At 48.4% G+C, this 24,462-nt stretch overlaps 2 protein-coding genes across 3 annotated transcripts; one reads left to right on the top strand and one right to left on the bottom strand.

Annotated features, from left to right (window-relative positions):
• Window positions 1-421: 421 nt before the first annotated feature.
• CSNK1E (casein kinase 1 epsilon) lies at window positions 422-24,038 on the bottom strand. Of its 2 annotated transcripts, none has more exons than XM_054514869.1 (11): window positions 23,802-24,038; window positions 19,623-19,710; window positions 13,190-13,300; window positions 12,877-13,025; window positions 11,954-12,182; window positions 5,523-5,693; window positions 3,890-4,038; window positions 3,185-3,377; window positions 2,941-3,080; window positions 2,491-2,556; window positions 422-1,823 (listed from the first exon to the last, which is right to left on the bottom strand). In XM_054514869.1, exons 2-10 carry the CDS (start codon window positions 19,696-19,698, stop codon window positions 2,524-2,526), a joined length of 1,251 nt encoding a protein of 416 aa, XP_054370844.1. In that variant the 5' UTR covers window positions 19,699-19,710; window positions 23,802-24,038; the 3' UTR covers window positions 422-1,823; window positions 2,491-2,523. The 2 variants fall into 2 exon arrangements, with proteins under 2 accessions (XP_054370844.1, XP_036256700.1); XM_036400807.2 differs by having other exon boundaries at window positions 422-1,954; window positions 23,802-24,037.
• On the top strand, window positions 22,574-24,426 carry LOC118698094 (basic proline-rich protein-like). The gene is made up of 2 exons (XM_036401175.1): window positions 22,574-22,610; window positions 23,222-24,426. The coding sequence occupies exons 1-2, from the start codon at window positions 22,574-22,576 to the stop codon at window positions 24,424-24,426; spliced, it is 1,242 nt and encodes a 413-aa protein (XP_036257068.1).
• The last annotated feature ends 36 nt before the right edge of the window (window positions 24,427-24,462 follow it).

The raw sequence follows: 24,462 nt of genomic DNA, 5'->3' as shown, positions 1-24,462 counted from the left end.
TTAAGTGCTCCACGCCCCTCTCCTTCAGGACTTAAGTTTGAAGAAAGCAAAAACAACAAAATCCGGGGTCCACCTCTGTGGAAGCCAGCGCACAACCAAAGCCAACGGCGTGGAAAGGCCCATCCCTTTCTCCTCCTCAAGGCCAGACACATGGGATGCCAGAGGCTCATATCCAGGAACCAAGAGATCCTGAATCAGATTTCACATAACTATCGCCTGTTCCAAGGCTGCAACTGCAGAGATCAGCTCTGGTTTATTTTTAGGCACTCCAGTCCTGTGCCTTTTTTTCCAGTAATTCTGATCAAACTTGTTCCTGGAATTCAGAAACCGGTTCAGATGCAAGACCATGCCTCCTTGTGTAAGATGTGACTCCCAGCAAAGATGCCAGGGCCATTAAAGGAAGAAATGACAGATGCTGGCATCACTTTATCATTTTCTACTTTATTACTTCAAATTAACAACCACGATAAAGCTCAAAAAAGTCCAATATTTACACAGGAAAAAAGTACAAAATCCCCCCCAAAGTTCTTCAGGTTTTTTTTTGTTTTTTTAAATTACAAAGTAATAAAAAGTTTTGCTCTTTAATTAAAAAAAAGAGAGAGACAGTAAGAGGGGTAAATAAATTAGGAAAAAAACAGGGAGGAAAAATAAAGTGTTAAATAGAAAGGGTAAAAACAAACAAAACAAAGACTAACCCCACCCTCCCCGCCCTGCCAACAACCCATCGGCTCCACACTACAGTGACAGTGTGTCTGCTACAGGCCATAGGTCGCAGTGGTGATCATTGTGTTTCAAAGCCCCAAGTGCCACAAAGCAGCTTGAGTATTCCTAAATTATATTAAAAAACAACTAAAGTGGGGGGGAAAAGGGGGGGGAGACGGGTGGGAGAGGGCAGGAGGGGATTGTGCATGTATTGGTGGGTCTTACTTGGGGTTGCATGAGGAGAGAGCAAGAACCATCGCTCTGAAAAACTCCAAACTCCAGTTTCTGTGCGCCCCTCTCTTCTCCTCAAGTCCCACACTCTCTCCGCAGGAATTAAAACAAGTTTTAATTAAAAAATAAAAATAGAAAAACACGCACAGCCAGACAAAAAAAAAAAGACCCCACTGCAGGGATGAGAAGTATATTTCTCCCTGTATGTCAGCTCCAACAATCCCATCCTCTGTGGGACCAGGTGCCTCTCCAAAGAGATCCCTCGGTGTGTGAGGACCACTTGGATCAGGGAAGGCTGGCACTTCTCCCAACAGCCAAAAAGGAAACCGCAGAGAAGCCACCCAAGGAAAGGAAGCCCGAGTCAATGATTAGGCTGTTGCCACAATTCCCCCTCACAGCTTAAAATGTGTTTAATGCTTGAGAAAATAAATTCTGTTATAATAATAAAAATCAGACTTCTACCATCAAGTGTGGCTGGAATCTGATTCCCTCCTGGCCCACAAGGCTCCTGAAAAGAACAAAACAAAAAAGACCCAAAAAAATAACTCACCCACCCACCGCCAACCCCTGCCCTCAGAAAAAAAGGAGAGCAAAGTTTAAATTTATACGGCTAGAAACCATATGATTTGAAAACAATATTAAAAAGAAAAATTAAAGCAGGAGAGGATAGCCAAGAAGAAGGAAAAAAAAGAGAGAGAACTCAAAACCAGGAGCAGAGAGTCAGGAGAGGGAACTGAAGGTAGCCAGTGGGGGCAGCGGGATGGGGCTGGGAGCAGCGCAGGTGCTCCCACGCAGCTCCCACGTCGTCGCAGCTCCTCGGAGGCGCTCACGCCAGGGACAGGCGGCCCTCTGGAAATGGCTCACACCAGCGCGGGGGCACAGCTCCACTCCTCATCGTTGGCAAAAAGAAATTCTGTTGGGTTTTTTTGTTTGTTTTTTTTTTTTTTTTTGTCTTTTTTTTTAAGGTTTTTGTTTGTTTTTTGGGTTTTTTGTTTTTTAAAAGAAAAATACAGTGAAGACACTAAAAAGAGAATTCAAAAGAGAGAAAAAGGCAAGAGATGTTAGGAGTAAAGGCTCTTCCCAGCACTTCCATTGCCAGCTGGAGTGTAATAAATCAAATCAGCCCTTTCTTCTACACTCCTGCCTGCCCTCAGAGTTACCTTGCCCAGCTACTGTCGTTTCCTCTACAAGAGGCACTCAGTTGCTGTACAAAGTCTTGCACACTTGATTACCTGCTCAGCACCCTCCACCCCAACACTGTCACACTGCCAGAAAAGCATTCATGAGGAAGTAACGAAATGGCTCCCCAGCCAGCACCTTCTCCACCCTTCCTATCCTCGTGGAGAACTGGAAGCTACCTTTACACCTAAGACAATCTGTTCCCCCAAAGTTTTGGCAGCCAACCTTATTCTTTCCTCTGAAGCCAAAAGACATCTCAAAGTAAGGTGAAAGAAAGGAAATATACTAATCCCCCATAACAACGAAGTTTTAACTTAAGGCTTTTTTTTTCCCAGCAATTCCCTCCTCAGGGTTTCCCAAGCATGAGTACAGGCTCACCTAAGCAAACACTGGTCCAGTGGCAATTGCTCCTCACTTCCCAAGGTGATCAAATGGCACACTTGTCTACAAAAGAAAAGGAAGAGTTGCTAAGGGCTGGAGAGGAAAAATAAAGCAGAAAAGGCTCCAAAACAGAGAGGCTGCATGTTTCTCTCAGAACACCCTCCCTCTCAAGAGTTTACTGCTTTGCTTCTCCAAACCACTGTGGTCTGGAAGACAGCAAAATGAAGGCTTACTCCAAGCAAAGCAGAGAGCTAAAATGGCAGTACTCAGCATGGCCTCCAGAAAATACATAACAGAAGAGCAAGGGTGTAACTCGGTACCACTCCCCTCACCACACCAGAAGCTTCCAGCTTATGTCGGCTCCAGCAAATCAGGCAAAAACTGCTCTGGGGCCTGTAGACCTGGGACATCCAGGCCAAGGCCAGGAACACTGCAGCAGGAACTCACCTGTGATGCTGAAATCCGTGACACTTCTTGCCGCCCTGTGAGGTCAGATGAGGAGACATTGGCAGGAGCTCCTCGGTGTAACCTCATGCTGACCTTCCGCTCCCTGTCCACTCTTGAGATTGCTCTGGGGGACGTGTTGCCTGTTGGGGCAGAGAAATGTCGAGACAAGAATATCAGTCAATAGCTTTGGTTTCCAGCCAACAACAGGGGTGGCACCCTCCCCCAGCTCTCCCACCCCCCTCACCGGACTGCTGGATTCGGGAGGTGGGGGTGGAGGCCATGGGCTCGGTGACATTGCGGAGACGGTTGGCAGTGGCTCCGGCAGGTGGGCCAGGGGGCAGTGCTCGTGTGGCTGACCCTCGGAGCTGCCCCATCCTCTCCTCCCGCTCGTGCTCTCGCCGCTCCCGATCCATATCCTCAGGGTTCCGGGCTGCTCCCTGAGTAGAGAAACCCCCACACCACACATGGCTATCAGGCAGGAGAGACAGCAGCAGCCCCGGAGAAAAAACACATATTGCTCCATCATGCCGAGGAAGTGGAGCTCCATCCCCAAAACTTCCCCCACCACCTTCCATTGCACCAAGAAGGGACCTCATTCTATTCCAAAACAAAACAGATAAGAAAGCATATGAACTACAGTTGTTATTACAATCCACCTCTGTGTCCTAGCTACAAATATAGCTCTCTCCCGAAAAACTATCTCTACCTACCTCTAGCTATACATTTACTGACACAAGTGCTCCATCAGACACACTCACTAATACCACAGTAACTATGCCCCCAGTTAGTTATACACCAAACAACTCTGCCTCTTTTTCACTCTGCCTGGTCCCTTTGCTCAGGCTGCTCACCAGGGCTAAGCACAGACAGCAGGCAGTTTCCAATCTTCCTCCCCCATCTCCATGATACAAACCAACCCTGGTCCAGCCCTTTTGCCAAACACACTCACAAATTTAAGCATGTTCCAGTCAAAGACGTAGTCATAGGAGAAGCCTTGGCGGTGGAAGAGGTTGCGGAAGAGTTGCCGCAGGTACGAGTAGTCAGGTTTATCGTCAAACCTCAGTGAACGGCAGAAGTTGAGGTATGTTGAGAACTCAGCTGGAAAGAGCAGAGAACAGCTGATGGCTGTGGTTTGCCATCCAACCTCTCTGCTCCCACCATGGAGCTGCTGCAGCCCTTTGGCAGTGGCTTGCTGGACCAGGACAGCACAAACACAGAGCTGTGTAACACAGACTGAGCCTGCTGGTGGCACTGCTTTGGCCACCAAAAGGACCCCATCTCTCTTTTTACCAGAGAAAATGTTATGCATCTCTGTCTGTCGGCTTCTCCAAGCAAGACCTAGCAAGTCACAGTGCCTGCTGAAGGAAGGCAGGCCTAAAGAAGAGCTGGAGACGAGTTTTGGGAAGTTCAACTCTGAACAGAAGTCCTCCTAGCTCAGTAGCCAGTTGTAAACAGTGGTCAGAAGTAGATGAGAGGAGAAAGAGTGGGGCAGACACATCTGACACTTCCACTGACATTAGCCCATCACCTACTTTCAGCTCCAGGAACCTCCTGATCTGGATGCAGTTCCTAACTCTTTAGTAATCCTCACACGATCTCTCTTCCACATACTTGTCCCGTCTCTCCTCCAAGTCCTGTAAGATTTAAGTATCCACAACATCTTCTGGGAAGGAGTTCCACAGGTCTCCACACTGGCTGTGTGAAGAACCACATCCTTTTGTTTTAAAGCTGGCAGAAACCAGCATTGTTTCTCTTCCAATACAAAAACTGGGGCTACCAAATAATCAGCTCCCATCCAAACTTCTGTAGGCATAGCCAGAGAGAAGACTTCTACCATCTCTCTATCCACCTCTTTTTCCAGCAGACTCATTACTTGGACAGAAATCAGCTCACCTCTGGTCACGCTTTTGGCCCTTTCCTCAGTTATACCATATCCTTTGTGAAACAGAGGGATGGACCAGACCTACACAGTGCATGCAAGGAGCAAGTGGGCCACGGGTTTATGCACACTGTTTGGGATCCTTTCCTAGTAATTCCTAATGCTCCCTTTCCTCAGCAGCCACCGAGCACAAAGCTGATGTTTTCACAGAATAGCTCATTGGTGAGTGGCACTGGTCAGCCAGAGCCTACTATTGTGCATGTGACCTGAGGACCAAGACTTCTCTCTGTTCTCACATACATTACTCCATGTTTACTTACAAAGAACTGCATTTGCCACTTTATGGCGTGGTTATTCCAGGGACTCCCCAATTAACAGTAGAAATTCATCATCAGCAGCATATGTTCTCAGCTCAATGCCCACCCTCCTCCTTTAAAATGCTCACCAGATCCTGAAGATCCCCCCTCTCAGCACTCCCATGCCCTTACTAATGTAAGGTTTGACTGTCCACAAAAACACACTTCCCACTTCAGAACCCAAACTGTACCACGACCACTCTGTTATCCTTCTCATCACCCATGTCAGCAGCACGTCCTGGTCTGGGGCATCGGCACTGCTCTTTAGGATTCAGGATTCCAGGGGTTTTCAGCAGGTGAACAAGCCAAGCAGCAGACAAGACAGCCATCAAGATGAGAGCACTTACAAGGGTACCCTTTGCAGAGCACCTCGATGGGCGTTGACATCTTTTTCTCGCTGATCCTCTCGTACTTTTGGCGCTTGGTGGCAGCCTTGAGGCCCTGCCAGGGCAGCGAGCCCAGGTTGAAATACATGAGCACATAACCAAGGCTCTCCAGGTCATCACGGCGACTTTGTTCTGTGAGAAGTTACAAAGGGGCAAGGAGTGAGCAGCAAACAAAACTGCTTTGGCAATCACATAGCTCTGGCGGTGAACACTGAACGGAAAAACCAACCCTCTCACTTTTCTGGTAGGTTTCTATAGATAGACAAACTTGTAGAAGACATTCCATAGCAAATTCCTGTGATGATGGTCATACTACAAGAGTTAAGGTGCTCCTCTCCCCATACAGCCCAACCCACTTCATAACTAATGACTCTGACTACCTCCTCACTTGGACAAGCCCTAATTCACACAAGAATTTCACATCTCAAGAACTGCTGCAGCAACCCTGCCTACTTTGCTCTTCCCAGTCCCAGAGGAAGGGCACCTACACTTCCCCACCCAGAATGATTCTTCAGTCCAGGGATTAGTCATGACAGAGGTAGTCACAGATAGACAAAGCTAACAGAGGTAAGTCCAACACAGCCCTTTCAAACACATCTTCTAATTAAACTGCTGACAGTCTTTAAGCAGGGCAGAAACAAGGAACTAGGGACCCCTTCTTGTAGTAAACAACTTTGTTGATGGTAGAAGCCTAACATGTAATGTGCAAAGATGCCTTTCCAGCTTGGTGACATTTTTCAAGCTGTGGAGGAAAGGGGCACACTTTGAAGAAAAAATTCCCCTCCAAATGAGGAATGACTGTAACTGGCATCACTACCAACTCTACTTAGACCAAGGGTTGCCCATAAGATGCCATTGGAAGGACCTATATTTAGATGCTTACTTATAAAACAAAATAAACTGGCTCACAAAAAAAGCCCTCAACATTTCACATTGACCTTGTTCTCTGGAATAGCCAAGCCATTTTAAAGTTTAAAGCTAGCTCAAGAAGGATTTGATGCAGAATCTCAACAACTTCAAATATTGCCTGGTTAACTCCTCCCAACTCCTCCAACATTGCTTGCAAATTCATCTATAAATCTTGCCAAGATTGTCTTGTTCTTGTTTCCCTCCCAAATAAAATAAACACTTTGGAGAAAGTACTTTACATCTCCAGAAGAACAACTGAAACAGATAACAAGAAGGCAAAATATGGCTTAAGGGAGAGCATAGGGATAGAGGAAAGACTAAAGAGCTCCATCTATTAGATTAATTTACTACAGCATATTTTGCTGGATTCAGTGCCACATCCTGGAAGATGTTGCAGATTATATACCAGTCTGTGAGCTGTCAGTATCAGATACATGCTACCACCTGCCCCATTCAAAGGCCAGTAGGTCACTACAGCTATCTCTGTTTTCAGTTCTCAGTTAGCTGAGCTGAATCATGACAAAAGAGTAGCTGTAGCAGGTCACAGATACACATATCCTCATGTAACAACACAAGCTGTGGGTCACAAGGCTCCTTCCTTGTGAATCTCTCTCACAACCTCCTAGTTGTTTTGAGAACTCAGGGCTAGGCAAGTTAAAACTGTTGAGGGGGGAAAAAAGTACTGTGGTTGCAGAAGGACAGGACGGTCTCATAACTGATAGGAGAGATCATTTGGGTCAAAACACATGAAACACCACAAAAATGCCGCATTCCAAGACAGTAGAGGAGAAAGCAGCCCTGCAGATTCCCAAAGTGTCTTACTTTGAGCATGCAGAAATGACAGCATTTTTTGACCTCACTAACTTACTGTCTCAAGTTGCCCACTTTAAAGGGGCTAATACTTCCTAATCTTATCAGGCTACTGCCAAAGATAATTACATGACTGTCTGGGAGATACTTAGATGCAATGACAGGAACAGAGAAAAGAAACCCAGTTTTGCATTTAGCCTAAGGTTGGGATACGTGTACTCTCAGAGGGCTGTGATTATTCACCATGCATATCAAATAAACAAAACTAAACAATATTGGCTAATGACCTACATCCTTAGACAGGAGGCATGTGGAAATGGAGTCAGAACACACACCCAGGGCTTGAAAGCACAGGAGACAAGGATAACCTCAGTCCTGCAGTCTTGCCAGCCCTTGACATATCCATGCTGAAGCTTTATCACCTCTAGCTGTGGCTGCTTGACTAGAGCGTGGTGGTTCCCCTCAGAGGAGTAGGGAAAGGCAGGGCAGGAACCAGAGAAACCTACTGAACAAGCAAATCAGCCTTTCAGGAATAAATCAGGATGTCGCCTCCAAAATCCTGCTTGAACTCCAAACTGCTTAGGGCAGGCTGAATAACACACCTCCACTTGTGTGAAGCACAGCACTTTTGAGCACAGCCACCAATGCCATCCAGAACCGGATACATTCTGCAAACAGATGCCTGGTCACAGTCCTAGCACTTTAGGGAAGGCCAGAATTAGAGACTTGAGATTAGGGAGCCTGAAGTCAGTGCAGGATGCTATGAGCCCTCACTAAAGGCAATGAGAGGGGTCAAAAACCAAACTGGGAAGCTAACTAGTATCCATTAGGTGCATACAAACACACCTTAACTGTGTCTTAACACAGCAATATGATCAAGGAAAAACAACTGCAAGCACAACACCTAATTATTAAAATGCTGAACAATAAGTGTTTGACTGCACTGCACTCCTGATGTTTAGCACCTCACTTACGTGTGGTCACTGCAGCCCACTCAAACAACTTCAGTGAGACTCACACCCGTGATGAGCTCAAGTACCAAGAGACGGGCCACAGTTGGGCAGCTACCTCAAAACATTGTAGCAGTCTGTTTCCTGTAACCCTATGTACCAGATCCTGAATTAAACCTTGGAGGAGGGTAAAGGACAACAGTTCCTACTTCCCGTTTCTTTGTTTCATCTTCAGTTACTATTACACACCTCCCAAATTTTAATTACTATTTTTGCAGGGTCAGGACACTAGATAACATTAAACAGCAAAGAGTTAGAAATAAAACTTTACCTCTACACACCAATGAAACGTTATTTAGTGTTACTACTTTCCACTTTTAGAAACCTGACAATCAGTGACTAACTCTCACAGCATCTCTGGGCAGCAGGAAAAAAGTAAGATCTCACCTTTGAGTTTGAAAAGAGAAAGAAAAATACAAGTGACGTGAATGCATCCGCTGAGCAAGTCAGTGCAGAAGCAGGATTATAGTCACGACCTGTGATACCACACTATACTTCCTCTCTCCATTTTATCTTAGCTCTCCTACAATGGGTTTTTTTTTTGAAAACCAATTTTATGAAAAATGTATTTTCCTTAAGACATTCATCCTCCTTCCCAAAAGCCCTTCCAATAGAAAACACAAGGTCGCCTTCCCACACAACCTAGCATGACCTCCCAAACCCAACCCACAGTTTCCTCCCACCCCCAGCCAGCCCACACCTTCACTCCCTTCCCAAAGCAGGGTCCTCAGAAGCCAAGTCAGCGGTGAGTGGCAGGACAGGACAAGACATGCTTGGGCAAAGACCGAAGAGGACTGAGGACTGGTTGCCTTGGACACAAAGCTCATGACAAAACGTGTTTCTTTACAGCCTAAACTGTCTCCTGGTCCCCCTGTCCAAAGAGTGTTTTCCTCCACTCTGATCCTACCGAAGTGATGCTGCTCCCATGCAGAACTCCCTAGAAATCAGCTGTCTTCCCTGGAGCCAGCCCAGCTGCAGGCAGGCTTAACCAAGCAATGTTTTCCTGATTACATACTCAGATCTGATCTTGCACATGCTGGACTAGAGTTCCCCTTTCTCTCCTCACTGCATGGCAACAGCCTTTAAAAACACTCAAGAATCTGGAATGGGTGACAGAGGGCAGGATGAGCAGAAGGCCTTATGATCTGCACAGCCTACACCGATACCATCTAGGACGTTCATCTGGGAAGGCACTGCCCCCCCACCCCTCTGTCACCCAGACAGAGACCATCAGATTTCTCCCAAGACTGTCTCATGGGCACCCCCGGCATCTATTTCAGACGTTACAGGCTACAGTGGTGCAAGGGACTCTCATCCCTAGAGCATGTGAAAATTGACTGGAATGCATGAACTGAAGCCTGCACAGTCCAATGACTCCCCCAACGGCAAGTCTCCAGCTGTGGAACCCTCCCCAGTTTTGCCTCCTACTTTTTTCCCCAGTCACCAGGAAAAGAATGTGTTTCCTCCAGACATCGGAATGCCCAACCCTTAGCTTGCAAATTCAAATAAAGGCACTTATTCATTTGCTATTCCCGTCACACAAATACCCCAGCACCTGGTTCCTTCTCTCTCCCTAGACCACATTAACGTTAACATTAAGACAGAGAATATACTCTCTGAAAAGTCAAAAAATTCTGAGTGATGGTTCCCATGGCAATGCTGCTAACTCATAAATATCTCTGTCATATACCCTGTGGCAAGGTCTTGAGAAACAGGAACTCCAGCTGAAACCTAAACACCCCCACCCCCTTTCCTCCAGGCAAGTCATGTAACCTTTATGCCGTTCAGGGCAACTATCGGCAACGTGGAGATAATACACCCGAGACCTGTTGCACAGAGCAACTCACACCCAGACTCTCCCCAATCAAAGGGCACGGAGAGAGCGGCGGCTGCACTCAGACCCGTGGCATATGCAATTTGCCCTTGGATTACTGTTTAGACATTGTTTGCTCATCCTGACACACAAGCCAAGCAGCAGTAGTAAAGGGCTAAGTTGGGGTGGAATGAATAATGAAGTCGTTCAAAAGCCACAAGCAGACATTTAGCCTCTCGTGATCAGTTCAAGCAGAGCAGGCACACACAAAAGAATCGACAGACATAGTAGTGAGAATTATTTTGTGCATGTCTCCTTGTGGCAGTTACCATGGCTGTGGAAATCTTGACTGAGAATTCAATGGAGAGTCAGTTATATATATGCAGGTCAAGCCAAAATACAGAAGGCCAACTCAGAAAGCTCTACAAGAACTATTTTTATAACATGGAAGAGGTCAGGAGATTACAGCCCACTCTCAATACACAACACTCCCCATTTTGATATAAATAAAGCATTCTTAATCTAAAGTTATATAGTATTAAGCAAGGAAGACAGTGGGAAAAATTGTTTTATTTTCTGCAGGCCAAGTATTGACTTCAGATATCTGAGAAATATCTGCAAGAGGGGAGAATGCAGGAAGAATGAGGACATGAAATCCTGTAAAAGCTGTTAGTTTAAAAGGTTTGAGTGCCTTGCTCTGATTTTCAAATTCCCAGGTTAGGTTATACACTTGAGAAGAAGGGCCTCCCAGAGATATAAACAATCTGCAAGCACAGCAGATACTTCCCTGGGTCCAACAGGCAGGACAACTTCAGTGTTTCTGTTCCTTAAGAGTTGCCAGTCAATAGCAGAACCAAGTCAGCCTGTTCCAAATGGACCCTACAGTAACTAAGGAAGCCTCACACTGTGAACAAAGTTTAGCTTAAATTTAGCAGAGAAAGGAGGTCAAATGCTGGAAAGTTTTTGGGCAGAGAATAGAAGAGAAAACTGCAAGAGGTTTTCAGATATGGTCCTCACAGCCACCAGGGGCTGACTCCCAGGACAAGGGTTTGGGTGACTTCAGGAGGTTTAAGTTGGTGGGTACTAACCTGCACAAGGCCTTTACAAAACCTGGGATGATGGTCATCACCAGTGTAAGACCTGGCTGAACACTCAGCACTCTTTTCCAGCCTAGTTTCATCCCTTCAGTACTAACCACACACGTTAAGGGCAGAACCCTACTTCCCTGAAATTGCCTCACTGGGTTAGTGTAGTTCACAGACACGCATATATTCTGAAGGCCTGTGACAGCCAAGCCTCAATCACAGAACAGAGGTGTTCAGAAGCTGGAAGCCTCCCCTCATTTCAGCTTCTTGTATATTTCCAGCACATCCCCATCCTCAGTGGTGGGTAACACCATATTGCAGTGGGCCTCTATCTTCCAGCTCTGACAGCTACAGAACAATCACTAACCAAGGCACTCAGCAGTCAAAAAGACAGGTTTCAACTGCACATATTCCTAAAGGCTCAGTGCTTGTGAATGTCTCCTTTACACATCTAATCAGCCTGCAAAAATTGTGCAAAGGCAGATTTAGTAGGAGCAGAGTCAGGGAGGTCACAGCCTTCTTGCTCAACAGGGCCCCCTGCACTGAGCAGTGCACACACACAGATCAGGAGATGATTTCTGTCTTCAGGAGCTCAGAGTGCCACCACAGCAGCAGAAATAACACAGGTGTAGCATTTAAGTTATTTGCCCACTATCTCAAGGCAGGTCAGCAGCGGAGTCAGGCAAAGAACCCAACCCTCTCCTTCTGGGGACATACCACCTCCCCTGGAAAGGCCCACCAAGAGGCAGCAGCAAGCAGGCTCACCAATTCCCAGGTGGGTGTTGATAGAGGCATAACGGGCTGTGCCAGTCAGGTTCTTGTTTTCCCGATAAGGGATGTGCTGGTGGGTCCGGGCATCCCGGTACTTCTTGGCCAAACCAAAATCAATGATGTATACTAGGTTGCCCTTTTTGCCAAGGCCCATAAGGAAGTTGTCTGGCTTCACATCCCGATGGATGAAGTTCTTGGAATGAATGTACTCAATACGGCTGATCTGGAGGAGGGATAGATAAATAAATAAACAAACAGTGAGACAAGTAAGAAACAAACTTATTTTAACAGCATCTGTTAAAAATAGTACCCTGTCCAAGACACTGGCCCGTCAGAGCAAGAAAAGGACACTTTGCATTGAGTATCAGTGATGACAGCCAAGGAAATGACACCCTCTGGATGCTGCAGAATCTGGAGATGGAATTTAACCCTGCTCACCAGCCCAGTCCTCACTCTGGGAAGGTCACCATTAACATCACAAGGAAAGATGGGAAGCAAGTCTACAGGGACTAAAATTTTGAGCTTCAGCATTGACAGCTCTAACTTTTGAACTTAGCTGAGCCAGGAACAGAACAGGTCTGTCCAGAAAAGTGAAGGGTCTTGAACCCAGGGCATGAGCAGGGGAATTAACATAGGTGCCAATAATTCATCAGGCAGGCAAAGGTATCTATGTGTGCAACACTAACGCGAGGCGAGCAGCAGGCAAAGGAAGGAGGGATAGAGATAAGGAAATGCCACCAGTGCCTAGGTTCCAGGCCCGCAACTTCATCAAGAAATAGAAACCTGGCAGCCACTTGTGCTAAATGAAGAAAGCCTCAGATACAGCAGTTCTCAAGCAGAGGGGATGGGAAGGGAGTGTGTGGGGGGAAAAGGCATGGAAAAGGAGAGTAGGCACAAATGCTTCAGAGGAAACTTACCATCTGGTCTGCCAGCAGCAGAACTGTCTTGAGACTAAATTTGCGGGAACAGAAGTTGAAGAGATCTTCCAGGCTGGGCCCCAAGAGTTCCATCACCATCACATTGTAGTCCCCCTCTGCTCCACACCACTTAATGGAGGGGATACCCACTGGGGAAAGAAAAAGATTTAGCCCAGGGAACAGAAAGAATAGATGTTGAACCCCCTGCTGAGAAGATCATGTGTAACACCAAATCATTTCTTTTCTAAAGCCCTCCAGAATAATTTCCTTCTCCAACCACTCCCCCGGCCCCATCCTTTCCTTCCCATCTCACCTCCTCCCTGCATCATCTTGTAGAACTTGCTTTCAATGTGGAGCTGGGGATGCTTGGTTTTGACACATTCCAGTTTGATGGCCACCTCTTCACCAGTCGCAATATTGGCTCCTGCATAGGAATGAGAGTGAAATGAAGATTGCACAAGCGTCTACTGAAGTTAAACACTTTTAACAAGGCCTGTAAAGATGCCAAGACCTTAAGATTTGCCCTGAAATTTATTCTCTATGACAGAAATGAGATTCAGCCACTTCAACTTCATACGGTTTCCAGCACTGCCATTTGTAAATGCAAGCCCAGAGAGAAGCACATGAATAGGACACCTGGTCTGATCCTGAAGTCAGTCTAGAACAACAATCCTACACGTGAACTGCCTTGTTATCTCAAAAAGTGACTGACTTTGGAAGGTCAATCTGCACATATCAATAGTACCTAAACCGAGTGGAAGTTGTAGCTCCCTCTGATCATAAACCTAGCCCCTGAACCCAAGCAGCCCTCAGGCAGTGATACGGAGTATGTCTTCCTCAGAAAAATTACTGGTTACCTCAGTTACATCATTTCAACACAGCCAATTAGTTCAGGAGGAGACATTACTAACATGTCAGCTCTCTCTGTTTTCTCCACAGCACTGACCTGCTCAATACAGACAATTTCTAAATCCCCAGCTTCTCCCTCTCCTGAGGGTTTAACTAATACCTTTATCTTTTGCCAACACAGAAACATTTGCTGTATCACAAATTAGAAGCATGAAAAAATAAGTGAATCCAGTCCTGAATTAAGCTGCCTGGACACCTTTGTCGAAGGCATTGCTAGATACTTTGCAATGACACTAAAGCACCACCCCACACGCTTCTCTCTGAAAACAACTGAGCTGCCAGCTGCAAAAGCCAGCACTGTGGTCCCAAAGTGCACTGTCAAAGAAGGAACAGGCTGCTCCTTTTCTTGTACTAGCTGAAAGGATTCCAGATGTTTCACATCACCCTAAAATGGAAAGAGGGAATATCTGTACACAGGTCACGGGAATGACACTCAAGACTTGCTTTTCTCCTCCCCCGCCATGCCCGCTTCACACACTCTGACAAGCCCTTCCTTGTATCTGGACTATCAGAAATTGCACTTAAACACAAATCAGAGAGCAGCCCTGATCACAAGCAGCTTATGAACACTGTCATAAAATAAACTTCTCCAGAACATGCGTGCCAAACATGAGCTAGAGTCAAAGGTGATGTTTTGCAGATATCCCATAGCTAGTTTTGGTAGGTCTGGCTAATTTGTGCCTCCTGAACTCTGTGATAAGACTTTGAGAGTCCACAAGGACAAGCTGCAGATAAATCTCTTCATTTATCCTCTTTCACATGCCGCCTACACAGCCAGGGACCAAAGAAAAGAAGGAAATGTTCACACAACTGGATTGCTTCCCCCCATGGATCCAAAAGAGATCCATCTCCAGCTGAAGAGTTCTGGCTTGTACACAAAGTTAGCCAAGAGCTGCCTGCTAGCAAAAACACATGATCTGGATGCTGCAGTGCTGGGTTGAGACAGACAAGCTGCTAGGAATTTGTAAGAGAGCAACAAAAACGATCGGGGCCTAAAGGGATTGATTTACTAAGGAAGATTAAAAGAGCTAAATATGTAACATAGACAAGAGATACAACTAAGAAGGGTGGGGAGGAAGAATGGGACATGACAACAGTCTACAAATATTTGAAGGCTGTAAACACTAAGGAGGGAGAGGAATTATTTAGGGTGCTCTGAGGGAGGGGAAGGAGGAGCAATGGGATTAATTTAATACAGATTTTAACGCAGGATCCAGGAGAAGGGAAAGGGGGAAAGCCATCCTGAGAGGCAGAAACATTTGTCCAATGCTTACTTTTGAAAAGATGCTGGCATTTTCCACTTAAAAAGTGGCGGCCAGAAAAACAAGTCCATACATTCCCTTCACTCCACCAGAGGACCATTCTTAAAAGCACCAGGCAGGTGCAAGTAGGAAAAGAGTAAGAAAAGGGACTAGTATCCTTCCACCTTTTAAATTAGTGTTCAACCACCAGGCCTCATCTAGCATGGAAACACCCAGGACATCCAAAAAACCTAAGAGCACTTCCTTGCCTTGTTTCTTTCCCCTGCCTTTGTGAAGACTTTCCTCCAAATCCTCTGAAGCAGCTCCCTTGTCTGCTCCCCAGGGAGAATTTTTCCCTCTCCCAAGACATTTTCTGACACACAAGCAATGATGAGTCTCTCTGACTTTTTGCGGCATTAGCATTTTGAATGAACCAGATTCCCAGAACATGAACAATGGAAACATGAATAAGTTTTCATCTCCACATTACCCTGGGTGTTGAGAAACATGGAGATGCATCCATGACTGGGCTGTCTGCAGGTAGGGAGTGTTATCTGCGGGCACATAAAGCTGGAAAAGGGAAAGCAGGGGTAGGCATCAAGAAGACTCAGATTTCTCAAAATGTGATGATGCAATTCAGATGCCCAGATGGCCTTCAGCCCCACTCTTCATAGCCCAAACACAGCTGTTACTTAGAGAGAGAAGAAAGAACCCTGTGGCCTAGAAGAGCACAAGTAGAGGATGGTTTGGGTTGGAAGAGACCTTAAAAATCACCTAATTCCAACACCCGTGCCATGAGGGACACCTTTCACTAGACCAGATTGCTGAGAGCCCCATCCAACCTGGCCTTGAACACTTCTAGGGATGGGGCATCCAGAACTTCTCTGGGGTACCTTTTCCAGTCTCTCACCACCCTCATAGCAAAGAATTTCTTCTTAATATCTTATCTAAACCTTTTTCAGTTTAAATTCATTCCCCTTGTCCTACCACTATGTGCCCTTGCAAAAAGTCTCTCCCAGTCTTTCTTGTAGGCTTCCTTCAGGGAAGGAAGGCTGGAACTAGGTCACCCCAAAGCCTTCTCTTCTCCAAGGCTGAACAATCTCAATTCTCTCAGACTTTCGTCACAATAGAGGTGCTTCATCCCTCTAATCATTATTGTGGTCCTTCTCTGGACCAATCTGACCTATTCTTTGGTCAGGGGGTCACTGTCTGAACTCTTTAGGCTTGTTCCTCTCCAAACCTCATCATACCTACAAGCTGCTCCCTGTACCATTTCTTGGCTAGAGATCCACCGAGATCGAGACCACCACTAGCAAGGAGGGAATTTAAGGGCAGGAGTCTTTCTGATCCTTTGTTCCATGCTTCGACCACCATCTTTTTTAAAGCTACAAGTACAAAAGCAACAGTTCTGTGCTCTCTTTACAGGCTGGAAAGCACCGTGTTTCAGACAAATGCAGCAGAGTCTGCTAGCTTCAGCCACTCGAGAGACTGACTGTAGGATGGGGGATAATTCCTAACATCCTCCCCCAGTCTCGCTCCGCTGTGGGGGCTGCACAAATTCAACTCATTCATCACAAGCTCTTTGAAACGGGGCCCCGGGGACAGAGGATGTCACCGGCTGAACAGGATCTTTTCAGAGTGGAATCCTGACTGCATGTCTGATACAATAAACACCGCCCTCCCGGAGCATCAGGGGCAACAGGCAGAGGCCCCGCACTCGCCACCGCCTGTGCCCCTCTCCACAGCCTGCCGAGGGAAGAATGGAGGGCTGGGAACAGATGGATGAAGGCAGATAGGGCGAGAGAGAGTTAACAAGCCAGGAAACAAAGGGAAGGCACTCCCCTCCCAGCAAGGGAGGAGCCTGCCACCAGGAACTGTCCCCAGCCAGCTCAGGTCCCAGCATGCTTTGTCTGCCCAGCTCCTCTCCACCACCAGTGTGCATCCCGGCCAAACGATTCCTACATGTCCAGCAACCCTGCCCTGCCTCTTGGCCAGCACCTCTGACAAAGCACCTCCCCCTCCAGCGGCCCAAAGGTCTCGGCAATTCCTCTGCAAACTGGGTTTTGCTCTTCTAAGCGAGAATTTCTAGAGGTAAATGGGCTAGCCAAGGCCCATGGGCAGCCTGATCTCATTTTCCACCCTCTCAAACCAATGGGGGGGGAGAATATGCCACCTAGCACACCTACCCCTCAAAGTAGGGCATGGAAGGAATGTGCTTCAAGATCCAGCTAAGGATTAACACAGTCCATTCTTTGTGTCTACCCATGTAAAAATCCAAGTTTCCTTTTGACAGACAAAAAACCTAAAACAAACCCCAAAGAGGACAGCACTCAGCACCCACTGGTGCTCTTCACCTACAGAGCAGGTGAAGGCAGTAACACCCTGAAAAAGAGAAGCTGAGGATAAACCATACAGCCCCTGCCAATCCTCAGAGACAGACAAGCCCTGCTGTGTGTCCGCACCATTATCAAAGGAGAGAGCTGTGAGGTGGAGCTGGTGCAGGAGAGAAGTCCTGGTGAATGAGTCCTTCTGTCTGCAGAGCAGGCCGTGAGAGCACAGCACGAGCACCAGCGTCCTCCAGACGCACCACCACAGACTACATGCCCAATCCCTCCAGGCTGGGGAGTCACCCAGGCTCCACCAAGTCTCGCTATCACTGCTTCAAAACATGCTGGCTTGCACCTCAAGGAACATCACAAGGGCTTTGATACTGCATTCAAGTAACCTGGTTGAATCCTGCTGTGCTCACCACACTGGGGCACTGGGCTTCCTGTGTTTGGTGACAGGCAAGGCAGGCACAACCCCCTCACCAGGGGCTATTTTCCATACCCGATTTGCACAGGTGGATGACCTGTTACATGGTACAGAGCAATACAGGATCAGGCCTTTCCATCCAGTACCTCCTCTCTCTCCCCACATATACCCCAGATGTTTAGCAAGATCCTGACAATTTACACTGTCCTAGAGAGGGTCTGGAATGCTTCAAGCCCTAGCATAGGTGGCAAATGCTGTGTCTGAGCTATCACCCCTGAATCCTAGCACCTGGGAATTAAAAGCACTGTCACCCAAGACACTAACTGGTTGGAGGGCCACAGAGGAGCAGGACACAGGAACAGGCTGCAGTAAAGGCAGCACACGGTGGAACTGGGATCCCAGATCCATTATTTATCATCTTTGTTCACGTTCTGGATAAAGGTGGCAACAAAGCCTGTTACTGATGATTCCCACAGGACACTTAATCAAGAGGGGCTGCCAACACCAATCAAGAGAGAATAATAAAGCAAGAGGGAACTGGAGATAAAAACCAGAGGTTGAAAATAGACGGTGATTTACAATCACAGGAAAACGTAATCTGAACTAGAGGTATTCAACAAAAGGGATTTGGGGAGGGATGGGAGGATGTTGGAGATCCTAGAAGAGCTCTCCTACGATACAGCTGACAGTGCATTAAGCCCAATTCTGAAACCTGATCGTGCTGGTGATGGGGAAAGCCAAGGAGACCCAAAGCAGCCTATGCAGAGGCATCACATTACAGATCACTCGAGGGTAGTCCTCCACTGCCAGGCACTGGAAATGCCACACCTCAAAAGCAGTGTTGGCTCCAAGCTGCCCAGCAGATGAAGAAACTAGAAAAAATTGAAGGACCAGCAAAAGTGAGCAGTGGTGGATGTACTGGGAAGCAAAATACAATTCAACTGAACAAATTAATAGTCAAGGAGCACATGACGACCACCTGCAAGTACCCAAAGGGTGCAGACACCAAAGCAGAGGGCAGCCCTTCTGCTGGCCTGCAGGAGCACAGTACAACAGGTAGTGGTGAGAACCAGAGACAGGTAACGCCAGCCCTCATGGAGGGACTGGGCAGGCCGCTGGGTAGTCTCGCCACTCTGGCCCCACATGGTTTGAGCCAATGAAAACATGAGCAGGCAAGCATCAGGGAATATATCTACACATCAGCACACTGGCTTGGAAGAACTTCTACCCAAGTGATCTGCTGTGGTAACAGGAAACCCAGCACCTCATGGGCTCTGTCCACTGAGCTTCCAGCTCAGGTCATTCCAGACATTAATTCTAAATCCCATTACAGATCTAACAGATCTGAGCCCTGGGACTTCCAGGCTCTCTGACCTGTTTTACACCTCCTGTCTCAGACCTTTCTCTTACAGGTCCTGGACCACCTCTTCCACTACCAGTCTTCCCAAAACTGTATTCCTTCTATCCTTGAAGGAATAGCTATTTACTCCCTTTCCACCACACGCTCTGTGAACAGAGTTTAAACCCACACACACCCAAGCTCAAGAAAGGGAAGTGACAATGCTGGAATAGGGTGTATGACAAATATGCCCCAAACAGTCCAAATCTAAATCAGTCTGATCAACCACCACTGTGTCTTCAGTATGTGGTAATACAAAGCTGAGCTCATCCCCCTTTCTTTGCCATGAGAATACTGCTACCAGCAGTATTCCATCAGTTTCTTCTCTTGTTCACCCCTTCCAACCTTACATGGTGCCCACAAATACCAACAGGCAAGAAAAATAACCCCAAAACAATGATGCAATTGAGAAAACCAACCTTGAGACAGACTCTCACACTCACCTAGGTAAATGTCTCCAAATGAACCACTGCCAATCTTTCTGCCCAGCCGATATTTGTTTCCCACTCGAAGCTCCATGGTTCAGTCGTGCTAAGAAAAGAGACACAAAGAGCAGTGTCAGAGCAGAAACAGGAAGTGAATCATGTAAGACTGCAGAAGAGACCTCCCCACTTCACCCAGAGGCTGAGTAGTTTTAAATCTTTAAATACTTCACTTTTTACATGGCTTCTATCACCTCTCCTGATCTCCTAAACTTCCAGGGACAACATGAACAAGAAACACTGCAGGAACAAAACACCCTCAAGCATGTTTTTCCCATGTTCCCATTATTAGAATGAAGCATGATTGGACCTCTTCCCCACCTTTTTGCTTAGAGACTAGGAAGGGGTTCAGGAAAACCCTTCTAAGAAGGTTTCGCTGCATGATCACGCCACACTACTGTAAACAGGTCCTGCTTCTTGTACCTTACAGCACCTGGCATTGGGACAGAAGTACCTTGTGAGACACCAGAAGTGTCAGGCATAATAAACCCTGTGAGGAGTTTCCCTCTGACCCAGCCCTACTCCAACACCTCGGTGGTGGTGGTGGTGAAGCACAGGACTCAAGGGCTGTGAGGGACAGACAGACTGCCAGGAGAAAGCGACTCCATCTCTCCTAGGCGGGGGCCAGGACAGGGGACAGGGAGGAGACGTCTCACTGAACTGAACCCTGGCTAGAACACCCTTTGCTCACCTCCACACGCATCTGCTGATGTGATCACCACCTCCTTTGGTCTACCTGAGCCTCTCCAACTCTCCTGCCTACCTAGGTGTGCCAGCTGTTTGCTTTGAGTAGTTCAGGCCTTTCCTCATCTCTTTACTTGAGATGATTAGCTAACCCTTTGACCTGATATACCCCATCAACATGCCCAGGCTCAGCCTATTCACCTTCCACAGAAAACCAACTAGGTGGAAGAACCACAGCCACAGAGTTTTGTTCTCTTTGCCAACCTCAACTTCTGCTGCAAAGACCTTGGCCAAACACAGCTCCAGCAGTTCCCATCTTAACAGCCCCCTTTCCCTTGCCTCTTCTATGGCCACCAACTTATTCTAGGAACCACATCTCTTCCTGAGACAGACAATGTGTCTCCTTTTAGAGGGATTTGCCACAGTCCTAATTTATGCAATGCCACATTATTAGCGTACAAAATGCAGACACAGAGCCTGTTGGGGACAGGAAAGGTGAGGAATGATTCATGTTTTTACAAGTGGGAGCGAGGAACTTTCCCTTGCTGGAGCTTGGTGGGAAGGAAGCATCACTGAAGGAAATAAAGGAGAAATGGCCTTGTGAGCAGAAATACAAAAAAATAATCCCAGCCAAAGGATTCTGAGCATACTATAAACCCAGAGCTGCTTCTTCTGCCCCAGGAGATGGGATTACAGAAAGAAGAATGGACAGGCTGTGGAGATGTACAGGGAAATAATCCTATCAAGGCATTCAGGGGACATTGTGAACCCTGAAAGCAGAGCTCCAGTCACCAGAAACCACACACAAAACACTCAGAGGTGGAGTCCCCTCACCTAGCATTTGCTTATGCATGTGGGTTTCTGGGCATCTGAAGTCTACAAAACCCTGTGGCTATTTCTGACTTTCTTACTACCAGGAATGTAGGCAGAGCCTTGGGAACTGAACCAGGAGGCAGGCGTACCTGGGTGAGGGCGCAGCAAACAGACATGATTTTTATCCGCTGCCTGCTGTTCTGTATAACCACATTAACATACATCTGACTTGCTGACACTCCTACTCCAATAAACGATCAAAGGTCTGTGTCCCCGGGAACCCGTCACACCACTGTCAAGAAGACAGCTCTCGATCCTCCTTCCTTCATGGAGTGTTTACCCAGGCCTGGGAACCCCAAACACCTCCACTTGAGTCCAATTCCCAGCTGGGGTGAGCACAGCCGAGCAGAGACTGGGCAAGAGGTCCCGGGGGGAGAGTCTGTGCCGCACTGGGATGCAGCAGGTACCGCTCTGCAACACCACAGTCCCAAACCTAAATTCAGACCCACCCTTCTGGGACAGGCAGGAGCCAGGTTAAGAAGGGATTCTCACACAACGAGGTAGCAGCCCTTGTAGCTGATTAAGCAACAGGCTCCAAAGGGGAATCTAAAAAATGCTCCGGGGCGCGGGGGTGGAAGCGGGAAGCAGGATAATGGAGTAAAAAAAAATCATGGTCTCGCACAGCTGTCATTTTGCCTTATCTCCCCCCCAACACACATACATACACAAGTGTGAGTAGAAAACCTGGGCTGAAGTTAGCCAGAGAGCAAGAGCCTGGATTCCTGGTAAGAGGGCAGGACACACACATCCCACCCCCTCAACAACTGCTCCAGGAGTTCAAACATCTATCCCATTTGCTTCTATTTCACACATGTACCCCCACCACCATCTACAGCTTCCGCCTTTTATCTTCTCATCCTCAGGTCTACTGTTACAAGGAAAAAAATTGTACCCACAAAATATATATTCTTATATGTGAAATCTGTATCACCCCTCTATGTATTATTTATACATGTAATATTTAAAAAGCCATCCCTCCTTCCCACCCCCCCTCTCCAGCCTTAACCCCCCCCCCCCCCAGCCCTGACACCCTTCCTGCACTCTACAGCCAAGGCAGCATTCCCAGGGGCTGCAGGGCAATCATTTAGTTAAACCATTTAGTTTTCCATAAGGGATTAACACACATACAACCTCAGAGCGAGAGTGTGCTCTGCATGAGCGTTTGCATACGTGAATATCCAATACTACACAGCCTCAAAAAAATAATAATACTATCCAGCCGCCAGCACTGCTTCCCCACACACACCATTTTGCACCAGCCCCTTTTATATAATATAAAATACCCACGTACAGGCACAAAGGCCATTATATAAACACACGATAAGAGTTGATATCACATTGCTGTGCCAGCAACGATGGCGACCAACGATGCAGGGACCATCGCGGGGGGAGGTGGGGGGGAACCATCAAGAGGGGCTGGGGGACAGGAGGGACACCTCTGTCCCACCCGAGGGGGTCGGGAATGAGAAGATGCCCTGTCTAGCAAAAGCCATACAAAACCAAACCCTCGGCTCCATAATGGAGGCTGCCGATCCCAGCATTGCTCCGGCTTTCAGTGGAAGTGTAGGGAGTGGGGGCTGTTCTACCCATAGACCATATTAAGGCTTTACACGGCTTTTTTTTTTTTTTTTTTGGGGGGGGGGGTGGTGTTGTCTGAAGGGGAAAAAGGATAGGCTGGGAAAACAGTAATTTGAACTGGCTTAAAAATGTGAAGGAAAAAAGAGAAAAAAATACATTTTGATTGAAATGCAAAACACCAATCCCCTCCGGACCCTTAGACACTTACAGAAAGGAGATCAGCAAATAAGATGGGGGGAGAAAAGAAACCCCAAGCACAGAGCATTTGAACTACATTTGAGGAAGAAATAGCCACAACAGGAAAACAGGAAAGGGGGGACACACACCATAAAATATAATAATAAATGTGTCCCTTACACCCCCACCCCCTACAGGCAAACACTACGCGAAGACAGCCGTACCCGGGCTGTTATTTTTCCGGGTAGGTAACAAAAAGCTGCCACCCCCGGGAACGGCGCTGAACTTCTCCTCGTCCCCCCACTCGCAACCGGCCTCGGCCATTGACCCCCGCCCCTACCGCCCCCCTACAAGAGGAAACATCGACCCCACAGTCCCCCCAAACGCAGACACCGCTTCTCCCCCGAAAGAGGCGATGAGGGGGGCCGGGGAGGGAGGCCAGGAGCATCAGCGAACGGAAGGAGTGGGGGGCTCGATCCCCCGGGGGGCGGCCCCCCACCGGAGCCCCGCAGACCCCCGCCGAGAGCACACGGCACCCCCCTCCCCGCCCGGCCCCGCCGGCAGCCAGGCAGGGCCCCGGCAGGCGGAGAAAGGGGAGAAAGGGGAACCCCCCCCCCAAAAGTCTGCCGGTGGCGGAGGGGGCGACCCCCTCCCCGCGCCCCCACAAAGGGGCTTTTGTCCCCCGCGCCCCCCCGGCCCGGCGCATCGCGCCCTGCCCTCCCCTCCCCCGCCCCCTCCCCCTCCCTCCGCGCACACAAAGAGCCGGAGGGGCCGCCTTTCCCCCGGGGTTTGCGCCCCAAGATGCGGGCGGGCGCCCCCCATACCCACCCTGACGGGAAGGGGGCCGTGTGGGGATGCTGCTCCGCCGGCTGTCAGGGGGCCAGGCGGCCGCGGCGGGGAGGATGACGGAGGATTGGGGAGGGCTGGTGGCGGCCGTGCCCGGCGCGTCCCTCCTTCGCTCGGCTCGGCGCGGCGCGGCGCTGCCTGCCGCCTCCCGCCCGCTCGCCGTCCCCTCCAGCCGGCGTGTGCTCGGCACAGCCCGGCGCTCACCCAGTTTCCATTGAGCCCCGGAGCCAAACCCACTGATGTCACCCAACGAAGCCCCGGCCCTCCTCCTCCTCCGCCTCCTCCTCCGCCTGCCGTTAAAGGCGCAACCGCCGCCGCTCCCGACGCCTTCCCCGCCGCCGTCCCTCAGCTCCGGCAAGCGGGGCAGGTACACACGGGCTCGGTTTTGGGGGCCGCGACCCCCCTGAAGGTTTCTCCTCAGAATGAGCACAGCCCACCCATGGCAGCCCCCCGCAGCAGGGTGGCCCCGCATGGGGATGATCAAACGAGAGTGCTGGGTCCCATGGCGCTGGCAGCGGATGCCAAGCGGGGGTCCATCGGGAAGGCCCCACACTGTTCAGGGCTCCTCAGCCCACGCCCCTCAGGAGGGGGGATGCCCCTTGGGTGAAGCACCTGCAAATCCACACAAATAACGAAGCACGCA

This window comes from Molothrus ater, chromosome 5 (assembly GCF_012460135.2).
Source record: "Molothrus ater isolate BHLD 08-10-18 breed brown headed cowbird chromosome 5, BPBGC_Mater_1.1, whole genome shotgun sequence".
NCBI lineage: Eukaryota > Metazoa > Chordata > Aves > Passeriformes > Icteridae > Molothrus > Molothrus ater.
Note: the sequence above shows the minus strand (reverse complement) of the source record. Positions and strands in the feature narration are given on the sequence as shown.

Coding starts and splice junctions, on each gene's coding strand:
- CSNK1E (XM_054514869.1), bottom strand. CDS start 19,698: ATGGAGCTTCGAGTGGGAAACAAATATCGGCTGGGCAGAAAGATTGGC. Junction 12,183..12,876: donor TGCTGCTGGCAGACCAGATG/GTAAGTTTCCTC, acceptor TCCCTCCTCCAG/ATCAGCCGTATTGAGTACAT. Junction 5,694..11,953: donor CAACACCCACCTGGGAATTG/GTGAGCCTGCTT, acceptor AACTTCTCACAG/AACAAAGTCGCCGTGATGAC.
- LOC118698094 (XM_036401175.1), top strand. CDS start 22,574: ATGGCGACCAACGATGCAGGGACCATCGCGGGGGGAG. Junction 22,611..23,221: donor AGGGACCATCGCGGGGGGAG/GTGGGGGGGAAC, acceptor TTTTCCGGGTAG/GTAACAAAAAGCTGCCACCC.